This window comes from Fulmarus glacialis, unplaced genomic scaffold (assembly GCF_000690835.1).
Source record: "Fulmarus glacialis isolate BGI_N327 unplaced genomic scaffold, ASM69083v1 scaffold5079, whole genome shotgun sequence".
NCBI classification, from domain to species: Eukaryota; Metazoa; Chordata; class Aves; order Procellariiformes; family Procellariidae; genus Fulmarus; species Fulmarus glacialis.
The window spans coordinates 50,161-73,002 of record NW_009235078.1 but is presented as its reverse complement, the minus strand read 5'-3'; the positions used below and the strand labels follow the sequence as shown (position 1 = coordinate 73,002).

At 37.0% G+C, this 22,842-nt stretch overlaps 1 protein-coding gene across 1 annotated transcript in view; it reads left to right on the top strand.

The window, feature by feature from the left end:
- The window catches only part of WDR70 (WD repeat domain 70), a gene marked incomplete at its 5' end in the record, with an annotated part of 57,394 nt that overhangs the window by 25,254 nt on the left and 9,298 nt on the right, over positions 1 to 22,842 (top strand). The window contains 4 exons of the mRNA XM_009585869.1: positions 2,132 to 2,216; positions 3,271 to 3,409; positions 19,578 to 19,678; positions 21,158 to 21,237. Of these exons, the coding sequence (XP_009584164.1) occupies positions 2,132 to 2,216; positions 3,271 to 3,409; positions 19,578 to 19,678; positions 21,158 to 21,237 (405 nt within the window). The remainder of the gene's footprint in view (positions 1 to 2,131; positions 2,217 to 3,270; positions 3,410 to 19,577; positions 19,679 to 21,157; positions 21,238 to 22,842) is intronic.

Genomic DNA, 22,842 nt, shown 5'->3' with positions numbered 1-22,842 from the left:
GGATGCTACTGGAAAAAATCCTTGGTGTTGTGGAAAGTTAATAGTCTCTTTTCTTAGTGTCAGTGATTTCAACTCCAAATGCAGACTACATTCAGGAACCAATATCATATTTGCAACACAGAAAATTTTAATTAGGAAAAAGTGAATTTGGGCAAATTATTAACAACAGTGAGAGTTTCACAGCATTGGCCAAGTCATTCTACTAGCATTTCTCCCTTTCCAAATACTCAATGATCTATTTCTGCACAGTGTAAGACAGTATTGATATGAAAACAGCCATGGCTTTTTGAGTTCTCCTGGAGTCTTCTAATTTTTTAAGCCAGCAGATTACATTTTCTTGTTAACAGAAGAGCTGTAGTTAAATGACTGCATCTCTCCTGCTACAGCCTGGCAGAACTACAGCTTGAAGATCATGTCAAGGCTTATTCCACTGGGAACAGAACAGCCTTGGCTGCTAGCCTTAGATCTGTCCCTATCCAGGAGATCTGCAGAGTAGCCAAATGGTATCCTTTGCATACATTTATAAAGTGCTGGTGCTTTAGATATAACATCTCGCTGATAAGTGTGTTTTTTTTTTTTGTTGGAGATGGGAGGGAAAAGGGAGGGTTCATATTACAAGACCAAATGCTTTGAAGTGCTTGGGACGGAGTCTACTGGGAAACAATAAAAAAACAGATATTCCCAAAATAGGGACTCAACATTTTTCTTTCTTGTCATTTTTTAGCTTCCCAATGAAAAGAAATATACTTTGCTCTAGACATCATTTATTTAAGTTGTCCACTTCTTAAAAATATTTTGTAGTAAAGAGTTATCCTAGTCTTTAATATAAACATACATGATGTACGAGGCCACACATTACTGCTTTCCCTGTAAAGGGTACTGCTGGCCTTGATTTCTTTTGTTACAGCATGTTACTTTTTTTTTTTTTTTTAACATTTTATTTCCAAGGCCTCCTTTAAGGTCTTGATCACAAAGGCTGTGAATCCACAAAATAATTTTAGACAACAAAATTACTTCCCTGCAAGGTTTGTGCTTTGGAAGAAAGCAGGTCTGTGGATTACCAATCACTTGCCTCCTTTTCCTCCTAGGTCAGGAATATTTTGTAACTTTTTGTCTGAAATTAATCTCTGGTTATTTTTAAAGAGAACAGTTGTTTGAAAGTCCTTCTTTTCACCCTTGAAAGCGCTGATGCACTGATGTCAAATGCAAGGAGATGTCTGGGTGCCCAAGTGAGGTGCTTCAAAGCTCAAATTCTGTAGCTCATCTCATGCTGGAAATATGTATCCCAGAGAGATGATCAGCAGAGATGTAGATCTCTCTGAGAATACCTAACTAATCTCTTTTTTTTTTTCCTGTTCTCACTTTGTTAATATGTCATAACTTTTCAAAAAGGAATAAACAGCCTGACTTTTACTGGCCTACAGTCACACCATGTTTATCAAACACAGATGAGAATTGCTATAAATGTCTTGCTGTAACCTCGATTTTGGCTTTTATGGCCAAAAGTAGTGTGGAGGGGTGTGAAAAGGTTTCGTTATAGCAAGTGTGGGTTCACTTGCTTCCCTTCTTCCCCTTCCCCAAGGATTTCTGGCTGATTCCAGTACTGAGATTGCAGTTTGTTGCTGTTTGCCTGCTAAAGAAGGGGGAAGACTTCATGTGCCTTCTATTCTTCCTCAGGCGTTTTTTCAGGGCAGGTGGAAACCAAATACATAAAACTTGTTTAGTTTTTGATCTAGACCATCCGTGGTAATATTTTAATTTCTTTGATATCTTAAAAGTTAAATATACTCCTAGTAGCAAAGCACTAATGCTCACAAACACAGAATAAATTAGTGTTTGGGGAATCTGATTCCACTGTGGGTAATGGTTCTTGGTAGGAGGGATTGCCATGATGGAGTTGAGCCACTGAGGAGAAGTTTCTGATGTACTGGAGTGCAGCTGGTGGAACTTCTCATCCTTGCACTTTTGTAGTCATTTAGGGACAAAAAACTTCCAAGCCATCCCAATTTTGAATGCTTCTACTGTATCATTCTGTTCTTTTTGTGTCTGAATTAGATGATGAAATTTTCTGCACATCTAAATTCTTGACTTAAATTCTTTATTGCTAACCTTTGTCCCTTTTGTTTCATAGGAGATGATACTTTAAAGATATGGGATATTAGACAATTTAAAAAGCCTCTTAATTCAGCGGAAAGACTGCCCAGCTTCTTTCCAATGTAAGTACTCTCATTTTTCCAGCTAGTAGAAATAGCAGTAGTTGTGCTAAACGGGAGGGAGTCTGTCAGAGTTCTCCTCGGTTCTCACTAGGTCCAGAACTGTGCAGAAAGGACTGCACAGGGAGAACTGTGCAATGAGGATTCTTGGCTATTTTAGGATGTGACATTGCTTTAAAAGCTCTTGTATTTTGTGTGATAATTCATAGCTAGCTTTGCTTGTTCTACGCCATTTTTCAGTCTCATATGTCTTATGTCTAATTAAATTAGCAACTTTTCGGGGGGAGGCCAGTTCATTGCCTTATGTTTGTATAATGAGATATGTAAGTAATCCTCATTCTTATTTGGTCTATGATTAATAAAAAAAGAGCTGGATTGAAAAGCAGACATAACATGAAGTGCATGGTATGAATTCAGGTTATGATGTCAGAAGTGCTGATGGCTGTGTTCTTTGGTACTAAAATACTACATTGTACTGCATAGTGCTAAGTATTGTATTTAATATTTTTATTGGTATTACCTGCATTTCTATAGCTGTAGCACAGCCAAATCCAACTCTAAAGACAATTTATACTTTTGAAATAAGTTCTTAGAAAGGCAGGTCATGGACAGCTCAGTCTTGACTGCAATTTGTAGCATAGAGGAAACGTAAACAGACAAACATTTTTGGCCACTGTATAAACACACTGCCTTGCATCATTGAAGAATGTATCATCAGCAAAAATAGATCTCATGACTGATTTATTTTTTTACTTAATGATGATAACCAGCTTTGAAAATACTTTTTTTTGTTTGTTTCTCATGTTGAAAAGTTTACAAGACTTTTGAGCAGAGGAGAACTTTGTTGGCAGGAGGATTTTTATTGGATCTGCCAGTTTTACACGTTCTGTGCACAGCTGTAATTGTACATGTGAACTGTGTCTGATAACTACAGTAATAGATGACAGCTAACGAAAGATTTTTTTAAAGCTTTGTCTTGAGGAATGCAATTTATATGTAAGTTCCCTATACCTTAATTATTGATTTGCCCAGTATGATCATTTGTCTTCTTCAACAGGACAGATTGTTGTTTCAGCCCAGATGATAAAATACTCGTCACAGGCACCTCTGTTAAGAAAGGTGGTGGCAGTGGGAAGCTTTTTTTCTTTTATCGGGAGACATTCCAGAAGTTGTATGAGATAGAAGTTACAGATGCGGTATGTATTTTAGTTTTATTTTGTCAGCTATTCAAAACATGAATGAAATCATATTCATATGCTTTTTTCCCCTTTTACAAGTAATGACCTACTAACACTACTGTAATTTTTCTACTCCATATTTAAGAGATAGAGGTAGAGTGGCCTGAATAGGTGCTATTCTCTTTTCAATTAAAAAAAATAAAAGAAAATCCTGGGACAAGGTGTTTAAGCACTAGGAGATCCCTGCTTTTATTTCTGCATTGCGTTCCTCAAGGATTTCTGTGAACCCTTCTAGATCTGTGAAGTGAGGCATGAATCCTAAAATTCTTACGTGTTTATGCTGTTTACTCCACCAGTTATCATGATAAAACACCGTATTGTGACAAAACTCCTACTCGTCCCTGAAACTATTCTTGTGGTTACTACAGAATGTATTTCAATGGACTGTAGCTTGTATAAATGCAACAATTTTGTGGCAAAAGCAAAGCATCGTTAGGAATCCCTCCATCAAAAATGCCATTCTCACCAGTAATATAAAAACCTAAAATTGTGAATCTGTAATACAGAAGAGTCTGTGTATGGCTTGAACTGCTTACCTATTCCCTTGTACAGAAGGAAAAAGCTTAGTAACGTAGTTGAAAAAAGGTCCTTTCACTCTTGTAGTGTACACAAGTAAGCTTATAGATTATAACAAACAGGAATGGGATAAATTAAAACAGAATTGCCATTGCTTAAGTATGGCAATATATGCGTAAGTCCCATTAGTTGTTGCAGTCTGTCAGATAGTTTTGTTTCAAAGTATTGTTTTCTTCTTCTGCACTTTTCTTAACCCAGCACAGCGGACCAAAACCCCTTGTGCTGGACATAATTTATACAGAATTTACATTTGTAAATGTAAAGTGTCTGGATGTGGTCATGATGGTATCTTCATTTAGTTGTGTTGAAGTCGGTAATAGTGTACAGAAACTTCACTTGAGCTTTTAAGTCTGCAAGAATGAGAAGCTTGTCAATGGTGGATTCTGTATCTCCAAAAGAAATTCATAGTGAGAATTGCTGCTCACCAGCTACCTGTTTTGCATTCAAAGGAAATTTTTATTTGCTAACTTGTCTCCCAGAAAAATGGTTCTTCAATTCTCTGAAATAGAGGGTCTGTTTACCTGCTGAGGTAGATGATGCTACAGGAGAGTCCAGAAAAGGTTGTTTTGCTCTGTTTCTCTCAGAATTGAGAGAGAAATTTCTGTTCTTCTGCTTCAAAATGCAAGAGAGACATGGCGCTGAGAACCAACAGTAGGAAATTGTTGGAAAAACAAAATTAGGGGTCAGTAAGCGACTTCACTGGGGTGACTTATATAGTAAGATTTTAAGTAAGTGTACGAATCTCAGCTGGTTCATAATTTTATAGTATAAATTTATATAGGTGCTGATATTTATATGGTACTTTTTAAGACTGTAGTAAATTACTTTTGTCTATAGAGTTTTAGTGCTGCTGTTTTTCTTCATTTGTAGTTATAAAATTTAAGACTGTCATTCTCCCGCTTTGAATATAATGGATCAAATGAAAATACTGGAAATGATAGTTGAAGAATTGAGACTTATAAATGCTGATCTTATGATGTAATTTTCAGTGAGTCAGCACTAATAATACCTCTACAATCAGTCTGTCTAGCTTCCAGCTTCAACACTACACATCTAAGAAAAACACAGTTAAGCCTATCAACCTGAATCTAAAAGAAGAAAAATTACTGTAAGTGGTGTTATAAAATAAAAGCAGTGTATTTTTTCAAGATCTTTCTACTGTTTGTATCTTTTGGCTTTTTCATTAGTGTTCTTTTCTTATTCTTCTCAAATTGCAGTGTTTGATGAAATATAAATGCATAAAGGCGTGCTAAAAACAAATGAACTTCATATGAGTTTCATAAAAATGAATTCCCAAGAAGCTGGCTTTTCTATTTTGCAAGCAGTACATACTCTTTATTGGAAAAATCATTGGCCTCAAAAGTGGTAGATTAATATCTTGTGTGTAGTTTATCAAAGCAGTTTTTCAGCAATGCAGTAATTACTTGCTTTATATGGACTACTATCCTAGTTTCCATTTTTTCCTTATACTCTCTCAAAAATGCAGATAGCAGTTAGTGTAATTAAAGATAATACATAATGTTGTCTAGGACTTCTGTTTGTCTTCTGTAACTAAATATCATACTTCTTTACCTTTTGTATGTTATCTAGTGCTTATATACATAATTCCAATGTTTCTATTTTTGTTTTTTTTAGGCTTTATATAGATGAAGTTACATTATGCCAATATGTGTAGTAAAAGCACAAATACACCAATATCTATCTCCGCAAAGAGCTTGATGTGCTCTCATTCCTCATGAAAATAATTTCAATTATTTCCGTTGGATTTAGTCTAAATTGCTAAAGAAAAAGGGCATCATTAGTCATTTCTTTCAAGTATAAAATGAAAATAATAAGACTTTTTGAGGGCAGTTGTATACCAGTTTAGTGGTTGAATGTATATAATCAGAATAACAGAAAATGTACAGTGAAGAGAAAACATAAACTATTAATGTGTTACTTCTTTAATTTTACGAAGATTTTTTAAAGGAAATGCCAGTAAGCTTAGACAATTGAAAAACACTAAAGAGCAGTAAACATTATCTTTAACCTCCTTGGTAAATAGCCAGTGCAATTGGCCTGTGAATGAACCTAGGGGGTAATGTGAAAATATTTAATGGGAATGTTTGACCAAAGCTGCGTCTGGCATTCCTTTCCATTATACCACACAAACCTTTTTTCACCTTTTCTTTCAAGTTTTCATGGGAAAACCCATTACTGTTTTAGAGCTGCTGGAGTGAAACCTTGTGGTTTTACAAATGGACTAATAGTCTGATTAGTCTCTGCTATTGTGGCTGGGTATAGAATATTAATTTGCTTTTCATTTCACGTATTAGTCTTTTTTGGGTTTGTTTTTTGGTTTTTTTGTGGTTTTTTTTTTTTTGTCACAATCTGTGGCTAAACTAGTGACTATATTGTGGTGTCCATTATTGAATGCCATTCCGCCATGTAGGCATTGGGACTTCTGTAGAACTCAAGCTTCTTGGATAAATAGCAACACTTTTTGAAGAAAAACTAAATAGACGTCAGAAGTGGTGCAGACCATGGGTTCTGTCTCTGACCAGTAGCAGTGTGCCGGCAGGAGGAGTTGTGAACAGGGCAAATACACAGTGGTGCTTCTCTGACTATTCTGTTCTGCCTCTGGTGGTTTGTGACTTAGAGTTGTCTTGGCAGACATAGGAATTTTACAATTAATAGCACTCAGTGGATTTCTCTTCCATGAGTTTATCAAGGAGTGAAATTATCCATCTTGCAGGTTACTGGCAGGGTCATTTACTTACTGCAGATTAGATCAAAACTCAGGGTCGGGTGCTCCTGCCTCTCCCACTCTCATAAGGAAGCTGATGCTCTGCGTGCAGTACTTCAGCCTTACTCTGGCTCAGGGTGTACAGGTGTGACTGGAGATTATGAGGGCTTTGTACTGTGACTATAGTTATGTATGCTAAACTGTACAGAATTCCTCTCTTTTTAACAAGAACCGAACTTTAAAAACTCCTGTTATGCATGTGCAGCTTTTTCATGGTTTTTCTGTCTCTGTTTCTTCTAACTTGACAGTATTATCTGTGAATGGTTCTTTTGCTCTCACCTCAAATATCCACAAGGAGTATTTATATTAAACTTTCTCAATATGAGCAAATGAGGCTTATTTTATGTGGAAGATTTATAATTGCATGCAGAATGTTTCTTCATTCCATTTAGGTGGATGAGGAGACTTAAACAGATGTCAGGAAATAAAACTGCGAGAAGAGAGGTACAAAGTGTATGCGCAGAAACTCAGAGGCTGTTTCGTTTTCCTTTCCTCAGGTAGTATGAGAGGAAGCAAGACCTTTAACTGCTTCAGGGCGAGGTCTCATCTTTTGGGATTTCTGTAACTGCACTCTTTTTCTGGAATGGAAGGGAGATGTCATTGTCAGATGCAAGTCAGGGAGGGTTTATTCCTAATTTTTGGTTTGGTTATGCAAGTAGGAGATCTTCATGGGAACCAGTTACAAATACCTAGTGTATAGGAAACAGAGTTGGGTACACATCATTTCCCCCAATGTCAATTTATTTTAAAATAGCTGTGGATAGCCACTTGAATCACTCTAACATGTCTGTCATTTGTTTGGCTAGTTCAAACAGATCACCTAGTGGTTATCCTTATTACAGACAAGATAGATTTTGGCAGCAATAGGGCAGTCATTTTCCCCATATGGAGAGGAAAAGTAGTACACCCCGTTACTGCCAAGCAAGAGTGGGCACTGAAAAAGGAAAAAAAAAGTCGTACAATTACAGAAATTGCTGGTTTTAAATGAAAATGTAAGTAATAATTTAATTTTAAAATGAGCCAAGGTGATGAGATTATGTACATCATAAAATGAGAGGTGCAAGTTTTTAAAATATCCTGCAGGTTTTTGTAGGTAAGCAACAATCCTAAAACATAGATTTATGGTTGTTTTGGGAAACCTGTTTCTGTTACAAAGATTCTTCAATATTTTCTTAGTTTCTCAAATATAACCAAATATTAAATTATTAAATACTTCTGAAAATACCTCTAAGGGATGTTTCAGGAAGGTCTTCTGAGACAAACTATAAATAAAGTTTCCTTTTAGATTAAAGAGTGAAAAGGAAAGAAGGAATATGAAACTTCCAGCATCCTTTATGCATAGTTGATATAGGATTGCAGTATTTCTTTCCTTGACCTCAAATGATATCATTTACTATTTATAAAGTGGAGTAATATAGTAAAGGGCTTTTCCACTGTGGCCCATTTCACTAAGATTTAAAGCTTTTGAATTTAAGAAAAATAAATTCTTTAACTTCTGGAAGAGATCATCATGCTACTTCTGGGGTTTTTTAAAGCCATTTATTTTATTTGAAAGGAAGAACCACATTTTCTACAATAAGGAAGGAAATACAATATTTAAGGTCCAGTAAATTTTTGTGCTGATTAAAGTAAAAAAAAAAAAAAAAAAAAAAAATCTAGTATAAAAGGTGAATCACAGGAATGTGTTTTCTTTTATAGTCAGGTAACTTGTCAAATTTTATTCTATGCTTTCATATATGTAAAGACAATGTGGTCCTTCCCTTCGTATGTCCCGTAGCAGTACGTACTTTGTTTTAGGGGAGCTGTCAGTACGGGTTTGAGGTATGCGAGTGAAATAAACTGTGCAGGTTTCCTCACTGTAACGGGGAGTGGGGGGTGTATGTGAAGGTTGTCTGCCTTACTTTTGCGATATACTGTGATGAAAGTGTGGCTGTAATTTTAACAGAGCAGATGCTTGAAAATGCCGTTGCAATTACAAGGAAAACAGTTTGCCACCTTGATTAAGTTGCTTTTTCTGTTTATCAAAAAAGGAGTGTTGTTCAGTGGCTCAATTCACTTCTAAGAATATATTTTATAGCTGTATCTTGAAAGGTAAGTGATACATATGCTATCCATATGTTCTATATTGAGATCCTGCTTTAAATTATTGGCCTCTGAAACTGTTTTTAGGATATTTCTGGTTTCTACGTAGAAAATTGTAAATTTTATCTGTTTCTGGTCCCTTTTCTATTGAATGTTTCCACACATTTTCTAAGTCATGTTTCACAAGGGAAAAACATTAGTGTTGTTTCCTCCACTACTGTATTCTCATGAGTATTTTAAATCTAATGATAGCAGGTCACTGCTTCTAGATATTCCCTAACCTCCCACCTTATTTATTGTAGTTGGCTCTTTTCCTTGGAAGAGCTCCAGGGGAATCTCAGACCTGAAGATTTTTGCAATTGGGGTTTAAAGTAGATTTTTAATATAATATTAGTATGTTTTTATTGTGTGAGCAGCCTTTTTTTTTGATCAGAGCATGCATAGTATCAACATCTAAGTGTTAACCATCTTTTTGCTCAAAAAAAGAAATAAGGTGGAAGCAAACTGGTAGCATTTGTTGTTCATCTTTGCAGACATTTGGAAATGGCATAGTTCTAAATCTGTTATTTAATCTTTTTTTTAATTTAAAAATACAGCAGTTTTGTAAGAGTTACTCCTTCTGTGTTTTTTCCCTTCCTCTGGTCGGCGGGTGCATCCAGGAGGCAGACTGGCCCTTCCCAGATACAGCAGCATGGCAAGCCAAGTTGTTGGCTTTTGGATCACCACTGTGCTCTAAGACACCAGCAGTAAGGGATTACAGAGTGTGCAGTGGGAATTAATGTTGTCTCTGAGCAGCATTATCTTTCTATGATTCTAAGGCAGAACTTCTGTTGTTCTTGGAGGGGAGCAGGCAGTTAATGTAGCTGATGTCTCATGCAAATCTTACGCAGAGAAATCAAGGTGACTGTAGGAGAAGGAGAGACCTATCTATATTTCCTTACTTTGCTAACTTTATCAGTTGATTTTACTTTCCATTCTGCATTTCAACCATCATTATTAATGATCCTTGATTATTATGTAGAAATAGTGGTATTTCTGCAGGTAGGATTGCCTTTTTTTTTTTTTTTTTTTTTTTTTTTTTTAAATTTTGCCTTTAAATTCCAGTTGCATAGAAATTGGAGAGAAAATACCTCTTTGTACATTTGGGGAAAAATGTGCTGAAACATTTGCTTAAAACTCTTTTAGCCTGCTTCTGAACTTTAGAGCGTATGAGGGCATGAGGGGGAGGAAACAAGTGTTTCTTTTTGAAGCTTTGAGATTTTGAAGACAGGCAGGAGTCACTTGCCTGCCTGTAAGTTAGAATGCTTATGGGCCTTTCCTGCAGCCCAGCATCATGAGATTTTTAGTATATTCTGAGGCATTTTTCCTCTTTTTTAACAAGTAGTGTGTGCATTCTTGCTGGGACGTATTTCATAAGCAGTTGCAGAGAAGTTTTCAGTTCATGGAAACTGTGGGCCACTTCAAACATGTCCATGAAGATTTGTACGAAGATTAGATTTGTATCCCCTGTACAGCAGTCTAAGTATCTGAAGTTTCTAAATGGTTCCACACCTTCATTTTAAAATGGAAAAGCTTGAAAGCCACTGCTTAATATCTTTCCTAATTACAAAAGTTGTTTAAAAGCAGCAGTAGCCAAGCAGGGATGGGGAACAATCACTGAAATATTTTGTGGTAGTGGGAAGCTGTCTTTAGCTATTAGCATTCAAATATTTCAGTGTTTCATTTAAAGATGTAGAAATCCTTTGAAATAAGTACAGTTTTTTCTGAAATAACTTTGTATGTTTCCCTTCTCTTCTGGGAAGACATATCACTAAAGTAAGATGGACTTAATGTGCAAGTTGCAGAACTATAAAAAATTAAGCTGGAAGGCACACAGATTTGATTCCTCACTCCAGAACAAGCTTGAAATTGCTTAGCCCTCTCGAATACAAAGATAATGTAATGTGACTATAGGCTTAGTTAACAGGTAATGTTAATTTGAAACGTAATTACTGTTTCTTAAAAAAAAAAAAGTAATAAGCAGTTAGGTTTTCTAAGTAGTACTGCTTAGTTATGTTTTAAGCTCCTACATGTTTAAAAGATACAGCATTGCACAAGCAGTTCTTCACCATGAATATGTAGGGATTTTACAGGAGAAAAGACAGAATAGATGTGCTAAATAAACTAGTTGCATGTATATTTGCACTGATTTTGACAGACTGCTTTGGGGTTTTTTTCAGCAATGTTGGAATTTGTAAAAATTACAGTTAAGATAAATACTCAGTTCAGTCAGAAAAGCCCCATTTGGCCGCTGCTGTGGTGACCTGTCCTTACAGAGTCCAAGACCACGGTCAGAATGTCATTTTACACGTTCACTATCTTCCCTGCTGACATGCTGCTTATCTGGCTGTCTGGACAGCCAAGTACAGCAAATCTGAGCAGCGCTGTTCAAACAGAACCCATCATATACCGTCATGGCCACTGATGCAAAGCTTACACATAGGAAAAAGAGAAGGTTTGTTTAAGTTTTTCTTTTCCTAACCAAAAATATTTTCTTAGAGCAGCAGCTTTTGCTGTCACTTTTTTATTGTATAGCTTCAGAACAGATTTTGAAGGAATTATTTATTAGATTGTAGGTTAGGAAAGGGGTAAGCAATAAGGGTGAACACAGGCTGTGTTTGTTTCTGGTTTATCCCCATTCAGTTTTTAAGTATCTCCAGAGCTAGACCTGATCTTTCAAGTTAGGATTCTAAAGATTTGTTGGTCGGTTTTAAGAGTTTGTATCTGCTGTATTCTTTCTGCACTACGAGTATTTAATTTGGCTTCCAAGATCCTTTATCCTTGAACTGCAGAGCTTTATGTAAGTAGCACAACATGCTGTAATATAGATCCCCGTTAGTTTTCTTTTTTTCTTATATAGTTATTTTGGCCGTTATAGGCTGCAGGGATTCACCTGACCAAATATAGATGTCTACAACTGATCCAGTCACCCTAGGCGCCTTTTCTAATCAACAGAGAAAAATAAACACATCCAGACTGTGATTTTATCTCATCCTGAAATAGATATCTAAAATAGGTTAGATGAAGGCCATTATAAAATGCTTATTTCTCTCTGTTAACTATAAAGGGAGGTGAAAGTTTGTAGGCATTTAAAGAGTAGACCTCTAAAGATTAGAGGTGTGGACATCTTAAGTTTGGTGAAGTAAGTCCCACCTAAGATCTTCACTTCCCTCCGCTGGTGTTTATTCTTTCCTGCTAAAGCACTGGGACATTTCATCTCTTGTGCTCTGACCTTGCCAATAGCAAAGTAAGGAGACAAAGCGTTACTTTTGCACTGATTTCTATTGATTTAAGGATTTATGACTGTAGGCAATTTCCAGGAGAAAAGCCTGCCGCTCTATGGAAGGATTGTGTTAGCTGAGAGTCAGGTCTACGCTCTCTTACTTGCACCTGATTTCCAAACATAACTGTCAAAACATCAGCAACTTCACCTTAGGATTACAGAACTTTATCTAAATTTTAACAAGCTTTTTTTTTTAAATCAGTGGAAACATCACGTGAAGGAAACGTCAAAACCCCGTGAATTCTTGCTTCAACAGTTAAAGATGTGTGAAAACCTAAGATTAGCATGTTCCCTTTCCATTTTCAGTATTTATCTGGTATTAGTAGTACTTTTTTCTAGTGGTAATTTGCAAGGAAATCACTTTCACTTTTTCCGGTTTACAAGCGGGATGTTCCCTGCACGCTCACCACAGAGATAGTACCAATGTTAGCTGTATGTCAGCATCATTCAGTAGAGATTTCCACCCTCTCAGGTAGTTTTCTGTAGGTGTGGAAGTAGATAGATGCATCTTCTCCATTTACCACATTTGTTTGTCTGTACTTTAAACAGTTTTTGCTAATAGCCATGGGAGCAGACATTAATTTAGTGCACTTAGCTTAAAAGTCTGATAGCTGCAGATAACTGAATAATCAATTCTGGCATTTTGGAGTGAATGTATAAGCATTATCTGAAAATACACTTCACACGAAATGCTCATTTTTGAGGACAAATGCATGGTATTTAACCTTAAAACTTAACTGTCTGTAGGGAGGAGGGATTGTTCCCAAAGCAAACAATGCCTGATTGAGAAGCACTAAGACCTCCTGAAGGAGGGAAAAGAAATTAAAACATTATTGTAAAATATGCCCCCTCTAATTTACTTTTTATTCTGCAGTAGCAAGGAAAGAGTATGGCCCCATTGATCTAAGTGCTTCAGACGTGTATGGTGATTCCTATTTATGTCAAAAATATGAAAGTCCTTGGAATTTTTTTGGAAAATGGTGAAACTTGTTATCATGCTAGTTGTGCAGCAAATGATGACCTCCATACTCCATTAGATCAGTATATGCATATACACATACATGTCTGTTTAATAAAATTTTGCTAACAAGGAAAGATTGGCTATTATCTTGGGGTTTGTATACATACAAAGGTAGTTACATTTTGTTGGATATCAGTCAAAGTTTCAACTGAAATGCAAAAAACAGGAAATCAATGCTTTTGTACAGCTTCAGCTCACAGATGTGTAAGATGTTAGTACAGGAATACAAGAAGGCAGCGATGGAGGGAAACCTTAGTTTTCCCTAGCTCTCTTACAGCAGAGTGAGAGAAGATAGAGGTGAGTAATACTTTCAAGAGGCATTCTTTATATATGCTCTCCTTATTTTGTTACATAATGGGCAACCTTACATTTTGGTAGATTCAAAAGATATTAGCGAGATTAAGTGACTGCTTAGGCTCTGGAATGTGGCAGAAAAATATTATAGGCATAAGAAGTGACATTTATGTGAAGCCTACATTCTCAATAATATGTAAGAACTAGGAACGTTTGCTGTATTTGCTCAGGTTTTTTTGTAATATGCTTTATTTATATTTTCCATAGTGCATCCCCTCTGAAGCTTCTCACAACCCCCATAATCTCTGCCAGTCCCTCTTACCAATGTGAAACGTCTTTAACCCTTCCCAGTCCCTCTTACTAGAATTTATTAACCTTTCTTCGCCCTCCTGCCTCCGACCTGTACTGACCCCCTGAGACTGCTCTTCCCATCCTGGATCCGCTCTGTCCATGCTGTAACACTATGTTTTTACCTAAAGTGTGGGCCACAGGGAACTGAATCTTGCCTTTGCTGCTCCAGTCTTGAACCATTTTATAAGCAAAGATCCAGGAGAATTCTTTCAATCCTTGACATCAGTCTGTAGTTTTATGACCTTACCAGCTTCATGGTTCCATCTTAGGGGTGAATTTTCCATTCCTATGCCACAAATCATTTTAATCTTTTCTTGCTGACCTTGTAAAATGCCCTCTCTGCATTGTTTACTCCTGTCGGGGTGTTACCCAAGTGCTCTGGACAGTTTCAGTTGAGGTAATTAGCTTTTGCTTGCTGAGAAATCTGCTTCAGTTATTCTTCACTTTGCCTGTTAAACACAGGGGTATATTTCTAGGCCAGAATAAATGTCCCATTCTGTGTTACTGAAAATTATGTTTCAGGCTCTCATTTAGAGGCACTGCTGTTGAATCCCATCAAAGCACTGTTACATGCATAGTACCGGCAAAGCCATCCATGTAGTTGCCTAATGAGCTAACCCAGCTGGAGAATAACCAAACAAAAAAATTATTTGGTGTAGTTTACTGTTTACCTGCAGCAATAGCTCTGCTTATATGAAACAAAGAGAAACACACAGCTGAGAACAGATTGTTCTTAGAGGGGTGAGACTGTTTATGAACCACCCCAGAATTGCACGTGAGCTGGGACTGCACATGTCTCAGAAGAAATGCGGATGGAATAGCACACGAGGGAATAGCGATATCATCATTTTTGCCTGCCACCTTTCTATGTATTTGAGTTTTACATTTTAAGATTACCACATATTATTAAGCTTTTAAGTTATTATACGTAAAATTTTCTAAAACTGGAGTTGATTTTAAAAGAACTGGAAGTCTGAAGTGAGTATAGTGCTTAGTTTAAAAATAAAGTAAAAATTATATATTGTTTGGGGAATTCGTATTTTCTATTTAAAACAGTAGTATATTGACTTTAGAAAAAGGTATGGCTAGTTTTAATAACAATCAGTAATATGTCTGTATTTTATTATGCAGTTGTTTAAGAAGATAAACAGTTTCATCCAGATTGCAAAAAAAGATGTCTTTAAAATTGTGTAGATAATTTCTTAATTGACTTTCAGTTTAAGTCAGTATTACAAGACAATCTGTTACCTGAAAATAATTACAAAGGCCTGCTATTAATAACACCCACTGAATCTGTTCTAACCTCTTTCACAGTGACAATGAAGAAGGTAAATGTGGGGTGTTTCTATTAACATTTTTAATATTTTTCCTGCCTGACTTCACAAAAATATTTTCACAATCTTTTCCCAGTATTTCCCAATGCAGGCTACTGTGTGTGTATATGCAATAGACATTGCCAAACGCTTTTCAGATTGATTTCGTTTGAAGAACTTAATGCTTTTGCAACAGCAAAAGTACCAAACAACTTTTAAGTCGTTACTAGTAAATTGTCTTTTGCAAGTGCTGTATTTTCAGATCTTACAGTCACGAAGCTGGCCACATCAGTTCCATGGATAAAATTGTTTTCAGCATTTTTATGACAGGATTCCAGGACTTCATGCTCCAAAGATGTACTGTCCAAAACATCCAGCCATTACAGAAATAATTTTTTCATATGATGAAGATGTTTATGTGATGATACGTTCTACATTTTATTATTCTTATTTGTTATAATAAGACATTATTTTCCATTTGCAAAGCTGAGATATGACCTGGAATTCTTTGGATTTCAGAGTCTACGTAGATTTGTCTTGTTTCAGCTTTAAATGTTATCAGAAACAGGTTAAGTCTTTCTGTGTTGAATGTTTGAATCTAGAATTAGTTAACTGAAGTTTTTTGTTGTTGTTCTGGTGTTCGTATTTTCTGAGTCTTGAAGCTGTCATCCACAGGATTTCCTTACAACCAGTACTTACGGTTAGTCAAGTCTTTTGTGTTAGATTTCCATAAAGCAATGTTAGGCAACTTAATTCCCTGCTCTTTTACTTCTCTTACCAAGCATGAAAACACCTTGGTAAGTGGAGTGAGAGCTTGCGGTTTGCTCTTAACTGCTGAGGTTATTGCTTCCAGCCTGAGCTCCTGTCACAGGGGCAATTAAATTGTCTGTGTTGGGTTCCATTGCAGGGCACAACCTTAAAATGAAACAAGTTATTCTTAAAAAGTGGTTGTGGAATGGCAGATGCCCTTTCCATCTCAGAGAAACAGAAAGTGGCAGCAAGAAGCCCATGGGCATTTGCATCAGGCAAAAGAGCATTGCCAGCAGATCGAGGGAGACCATTATTCCCTTCTGCACAGCCCTGGTGAGACACATCTGTAGTGCTGGGTCCAGTTCTGAGCTCCCAGTCCAAGAGAAATGAACGTATTAGAGTGAGTCCAGTGAAGGGCTGCAAAGGTGATTAAGGCTTGGAGTATCTGGTACAGAAGGAGAGGCTGAGAGAGCTGGGATCACGCAGCCTGGAGAAGAGGAGATGCGGCGATCTTACGTATAAATACTTGAAGGGGGACAGGAGGGTGAAGCAGATAAAGCAAAGCTCAGTGGTGCCCAGTGGCAGGACAAGAGGCAATAGGCACAAAACTAATTACAGGAAATTCCACTTAAACATAAAAAAAAGGTTTGGGGGTTTTGTTTTGTTTGGTTGTTCGTTTATTTGGTTTTTTGTTTTTTTTTTTTAATGGTGAGGGTGTTCGTACATTGAAACAGCTTGCCCAGAGAGGCTGTAGAGTCTCCAGCCTTGGAAATACTCAAAAGCAAACTGGACAATGTCCTGAGCCACCTGTAGTAGTTGACCATGCTCGGAGCAGGGAGGTTGAATTAGATGATCTTCAGAGCTCTCTTCCAACCACAACCATTCTGTAATGGTGTAAAATTCAGTGTCAGTAGGTGGGTATTTACCTATGTGCATAGGTAGCTAAGACAGGAAAACACTTTATTTTCCTGCTGTTAACACTCTTATTTGCCTGGAGAGCTGGGAGGTAGGACTTTCTTTGAGGTGGAATTTGATGTTTAGCATTTCCAGTGATAAAGATGTCTACCTGAGTTATTATAAGTGTAAACAGTAGGAAAGTTAGAGGCATCAAAGCATAAATGCTCTTTAAGAACTAATTATTTTTGTATGATAAAGATTCCCCTTTCCTCCTCACTCCCACAGTTGAGACCTAGTCTACAATGATCCCTTTGTTGTATAGTTTTTTAGAACTTTTACTTATTTAGGATTATATGACTGGGAAAAACTATTAGGATTTTAGTTCAGGAATTCAGTATTTTGGTCTTTTTAAAATATTGCCCATTTCTAAAATAATCTGAAAATTGCGTAAGTAGTTTTTATTATTTCTTACAAAGTAGGTTTATATGTCAGTGGATTAATGAAATTACATGCATATTCAGAGCTTGTATTTGTTCAGTTTTCAACAAATTATATTCTGGAGACGTTTTACGGTTTTATAAGATTTATAGGGCTGCATTTAATGGCAGTTTCTTTTGCCTGCTTTGGAGCATGTGCCATGATGGTTTTAAGTGTGCTCTGCATGTTTGACAAGTTAGAAACGTAGCAATCCCCATCAGTGCTTGAGCCACGCTGTCTAGGCTTTGTTTTTGTTGGCTGGTATCCAGTACCATGCTATAAAATACATCTACTTGACAGTAGAAAGTGGAGGACCACATTAACTACAAAGTTTAAAAAGGCTGGCTAAACACATGCAATAAATATTAATAAAAGAAAAGGCCACCCACCTTTGACCTTCAACATTTGTTATTAGCTTTGTGTGTTTTAGAGTTACCGTAGCATTTTGAGCATTACATAACAGTATGTAAGAATCTCTTACTTAAATCAAACAACTTATTAGCAACCCTGTATTGGTTATTTTGGTCGGTTGTGGCAGGGACATGGACGTAATGCATTATCAGAATTCTACTTTGTACTTCAGAGTTACCTGTAAAAAGATTGTCCTTTAGTTGTCTCATAATAAGCAAGCCAGGTTTATTTGTACCTGTAAGTAAATGAGAAGGTATAATGTCTTATATATGTCTTTGTAGAAGACATATACATTTGTTTTACAGAGGAACCTTGTAAAGAATGGTCAGTTGATTCATGTAAACTCGTCTCACTCAATTTTTCTTTTTAAATAAGAACACAAAGCAGAAAAACAGCTCAGAAGAGAGTCATCCATCATCTTGTAGTAAAATGAAGTTCTGATTCATGGTGGCTGAATGGGCTTCAGAATCTTTTCATGTTCTGTGCCTCATAACATTCAAAAAAAAAAAAGGGATCTGGACCAAACCAGAAATGGGAGAACATGAGATGGGAAGTGATTCAGGAGTCACTAGAGCTGGTACATAACCATTCTCTTCCAGATTAGATGATCTCATCTCCCAAGTTATAGGGCTGTATCACACCCCTAATTATGTTTTAGCTTTGCTGTATTTCTCTTGTTAAGATATTAGTGGTTCCCATTTTGTCAATTTCATGTGCTGTATTATGTAAAAAGGAAAAACGTATATCTATAGATACTTTAATGATAGATGGATGATAGCGGTGGAATATTGAATTATTAATTCACTTTGAGAAGAGTCTATTCCTGTTTTTTGAGAAAGGAGAAGTAGTAAGCTTGGGGTGGGGAAAAGGACTAGAAAAAAGATCATTGTTTAGTGAAATACTGACAGGATGGTGCATCCTGCTAGCTCTGCATGCATTTATTACATAGGTAACACAAACACTGTAAAGACCTGTCTTCAGACTTGGACAGTATCCCTTTAAAGAGTTACTAGCTCTCAAAAATAGATACTTTTTTTCCCCTAGTTAGTCAGATGCACATACAGGTTTTGCATTTGTGTTAAGATGTATTGTCCTTCATGGCAGATTGTGCCCACTTCTTTGGCTCTCTTGAGTCAGAAGCTCGAGTCTTACAGAGTTTCTGTGCTGGTCTGCTAAATCAGACTGAATACAGTAGTCACATGGAGATTCAGAGCCACATGGAGAATCATGCTGTGTCTGTAGAAGAACAGTACTCTTAATGTCTGAAAATGAGTTTCTCTGCTGACCAGAAGGGTGACAGAGCTGTGAGACATTGGCATCAAATACCGAGTCCTTATGGCTGTTGTAAGGAAGAAAGAACCAAGAGTGAAAATCAGCAACTCTTCCGTTTCTGCAGTCAGTGAGTGAAAGGTCAGCATGTGTAAGAAGAAGGGAAAAACAGATACAGAACAGGGTGGAAGAATTAAGAATTGAAAATAAAAGTGCAAAAGTCGTGAAGGCCTGCATTGCTGTATCTGAAGCACTGCATTGTTCTCCCTCAAATCCCCCTTTAACTTGCCATTTGCATTATACCCACGAAGACCCTGGAGCAGTTAGCCTGTGGAAACTACTGGTTATCACGCTGCCACCAATTTGTACTTCCTTCTCTGCCTACATCCATGTGTTGTCACTCCTTTTACATTGTATTCTGCTCTGGAGAGGAACTTTTATACATTCACATATTTGTTCATGTGCTTAAGCTTGTTCCTGCTGCATTGTGACTTTGATCCACTATTTGACAATATGAATATTAATTCTAAGATCTAGATGAATCACCAACTAACTATCAATATGTTGCTTTATTTCAGAGTGTTGTGCGTTGCCTTTGGCATCCCAAGCTGAACCAGATCATGGTTGGTACAGGAAATGGTTTGGCCAAAGTGTACTATGATCCTGTCAAAAGCCAGAGGTACGTAATCGTGATTAATGATTAAGAACATTATTTTTTTCTCAAATTTAGCCTGATTCTGTGGTTCTATGATTATACTAAGAAATAAGAAAAACTGGTTTAGTAACATCTGTTTTGCAGAGTTTAACTTATTTAGTAACAGTAGAAAGAAAAAAAAAAACAACAAAACAGTTTGTTTCTGAAAAGCGGCACATTTTCCTCTGGGCTTTTCATGGTGCAGTATGCTGGCTGTTCTACCTGAATTTACAAACATTTTCATTTTTTAATTGCATGAAATCTGCAGTAAGAATAACCAACTTTTCATCTGATCTCTTGGAGGTTGCTGATGTGCTGTTATTGAAAGGATACTTATTGTATTTAGTCATATTTTTGATGTCTTTTTTTTTTTTTCTGAAGTAAAATTCTTGTTCAAAATCATTAGCTTAAACTTCAGTGTCTGTGAAGTAACACTGGAAGACCCAATTTGAGAAGGGGCAAACCAAGGAAGCACATTCCCATCTTTCTTCTAGTCTTCTCCCCCCCGTGTGGATTTTGCCTGTACATTTAATGAAAAGGTGGTAGTGATTCATCAGAAGGTGACTTGTCAGCCTGGAATGAAAAGAGGAGGACTTAACTAGTCTATAAATACTTCTTTTGCAATTAATTTGCTTTTACCGTCTGGATTGGCTGGAGAACTGGGGCATGCTTCCTTCCTGGCAGCAGAGGGGAGAGGCACACTTCATCTGTACTAAGTGGTATGAATAAGATGTTCTTCCCCTATATGCGCTCACCTTTGTTTCACTGGTATCCAAAACCATACTGTGTTACAGTTCACAGTTTCTGGATACTTACTGTGACCTGGACACTTGGATGTGAAGATAAACTCTGATTTGCCAGATTATCAGAAATAAGGTGTGTTTTTCTGGTCTTCGTCAATTTAGAGAACAAGAGAGTTGGTCATCATTGTTTGGACCCCTCTCCAGAGGCCAGCCTGAGTCTCCTCGGCACAGACCACAAGAGCCCTATCTCAGTTTTGTGCCCAGTTTGTTTCCTGGCACTTGTCATGAGGAGGAAAATACCACCAGTTTATTTATTACCAGTCCTGCTGCAGCCAGGCATAATTATGCAGTCTTTCCTGCTGCAGCGTTACAGACACCGCTAGTTAGATAACTGCCGCCTCTGCTGCTTAGGAAGAGAACTGGGAGCAAATCATTGCCCGTGTTTGGAGAGAGGCACTTTCAATGTGCACGCCACAAGTACTGTGGACAAATGAAGTGTGAAATGAATCTTCCACCCTTATTTCCGCATGTCATACAAACTGCTCTATAACAGAAACACTGATCTCTCTACCCTCCTTCACATGTGCATGGACAGGCAAAGATACACACATTCATTAATATTTAACGTGCTATATAATTTTGTTGAGACTATGTCTTGAATAAAAAATGGTTTCTGTTTGACATAAACAGACCAACTGAACTGCTGTATGTTTCCTCCTAGGGGAGCAAAATTATGCGTGGTCAAAACAAAACGAAAAGAGAGACAAGCAGAGACTCTTACACAAGATTACATTATAACACGTAAGGAATTTAAACATACCTTTATAGCAGCATCCTCAGCTTTTTCTCAGGTTTGACATTATTTGCAGATCATTTAGCTTTGTATTTTCCTCTCTAAAAAGTTGCAGTCTTTCATTAAGTATTGATCATTGATGTGAGATGTTAGTGCTTCATACAAATATTTTGGTAGTCTTGCACAACCAGAAGGGTATATATTCTGTATGTTCTGTAAAGTTGTAAATAGTGGTTGATTTCTAGATTCTGATGCATCTGAAAGCCTGAAAGGACAACTGCCTTAAAAAACAACAACAACAAAAAAACCCCACACCTCCAAAATTTTGGAGCTTTCTTAAATCTTCAGTTTTGCATAACTACATTGGTGAGTGTAGATGGGTTTAGGAAGTGTTTTGCCACTTGGGAACATTAACAGTACCAGTGGCAAAATCAGAGACATTTGAGACAGGTCTTGAACAAATTCCAAGTGATTTTTCAAAATTTAGAACTTGCCCAGAGTTATATGGGGTTTTAAATAGCTTAAATAGCTCTCTAGCCTCAGGATTATACTTGTGTAAGACCTTATGTTCATATTAAGGCTTATTGATGCGTAAGAAATAGTTATCATTGTTACTTTAAAGTGTTTAGTGATCTGCCTTTTCCCAAGGGCAAATTTTACAAGGGGACTGACTGAGAGATTTTGGCCCTCCCCGTTAGCATTGCCCTGTGTAGTGTTCCCTCATGTGAAATGAGAACAGTCACACAGTTGTGCTGCCCTGCTTCTCTTCATTCATCCACAGTGTTTGGATGCAGCTCTGTTTTCCAGTAATCTTGGTCTTAGAAATAGCTAAAACCATTTCTGTAGAACAAAGTAGTTGTTTGGCAGCATAATAAACAAAAAGAAAATTTAAAAGGTTCAAGTCTGGTCAGCCTTGGTAACCAGGCCCATATCAAGGCACTTTGGTTCTGGGTTCCCATCTCAGGTACTTTGCAGCCACAGCTGTCTCCTACTTACCTCACTGCTGCAGATGTCCAGCTCCAGTTTTTGGGTGGCAGTGGGTGAAGTAGCAGCTGGCAAAGATCAGGGATATTTATCTCCTTTGGGTGCTCTTCTCAACCCATCCCTACTACAGTCTTGACTATATCAGTCCTGACTATATGGTCTATTATCTAAATACTTTGTGTGCACTGTCGTTAGTGTTTATATTGTAAATAGCTTTTGTGATTTTTAAAAAACTTTCTGCTTAAAATCCAATAGAACTTGTGTATTCAATGGCATTTATGAATGCTATTCAAAGATTTAGGTCCCAATTATGCAAGTTTTGGAATTTTATCACTGAGTTTTAGCTGTTTAACTAATTTAATTTTAACTAATTTAAGAAAGAACATGATTGTGACTTCATATGCAGAAACGTTACATTTTGGATCATTGAGGGGATTCTGCCCCTCTCTATTGCAGATCCAAGAATGAATCTAGGGTTTTGTCATGCTCTTCGAGTATTAGAAAGCTGTAGAAACACAGAAAGTTCAGAAAAGAGCAACCGGTTGGTCACAATGCTGATGTTGAGAACTGAATATACATGAACTGTGCAAACTGTGTATCAGATTGAAAGGAACCCTGGAAATATGGCT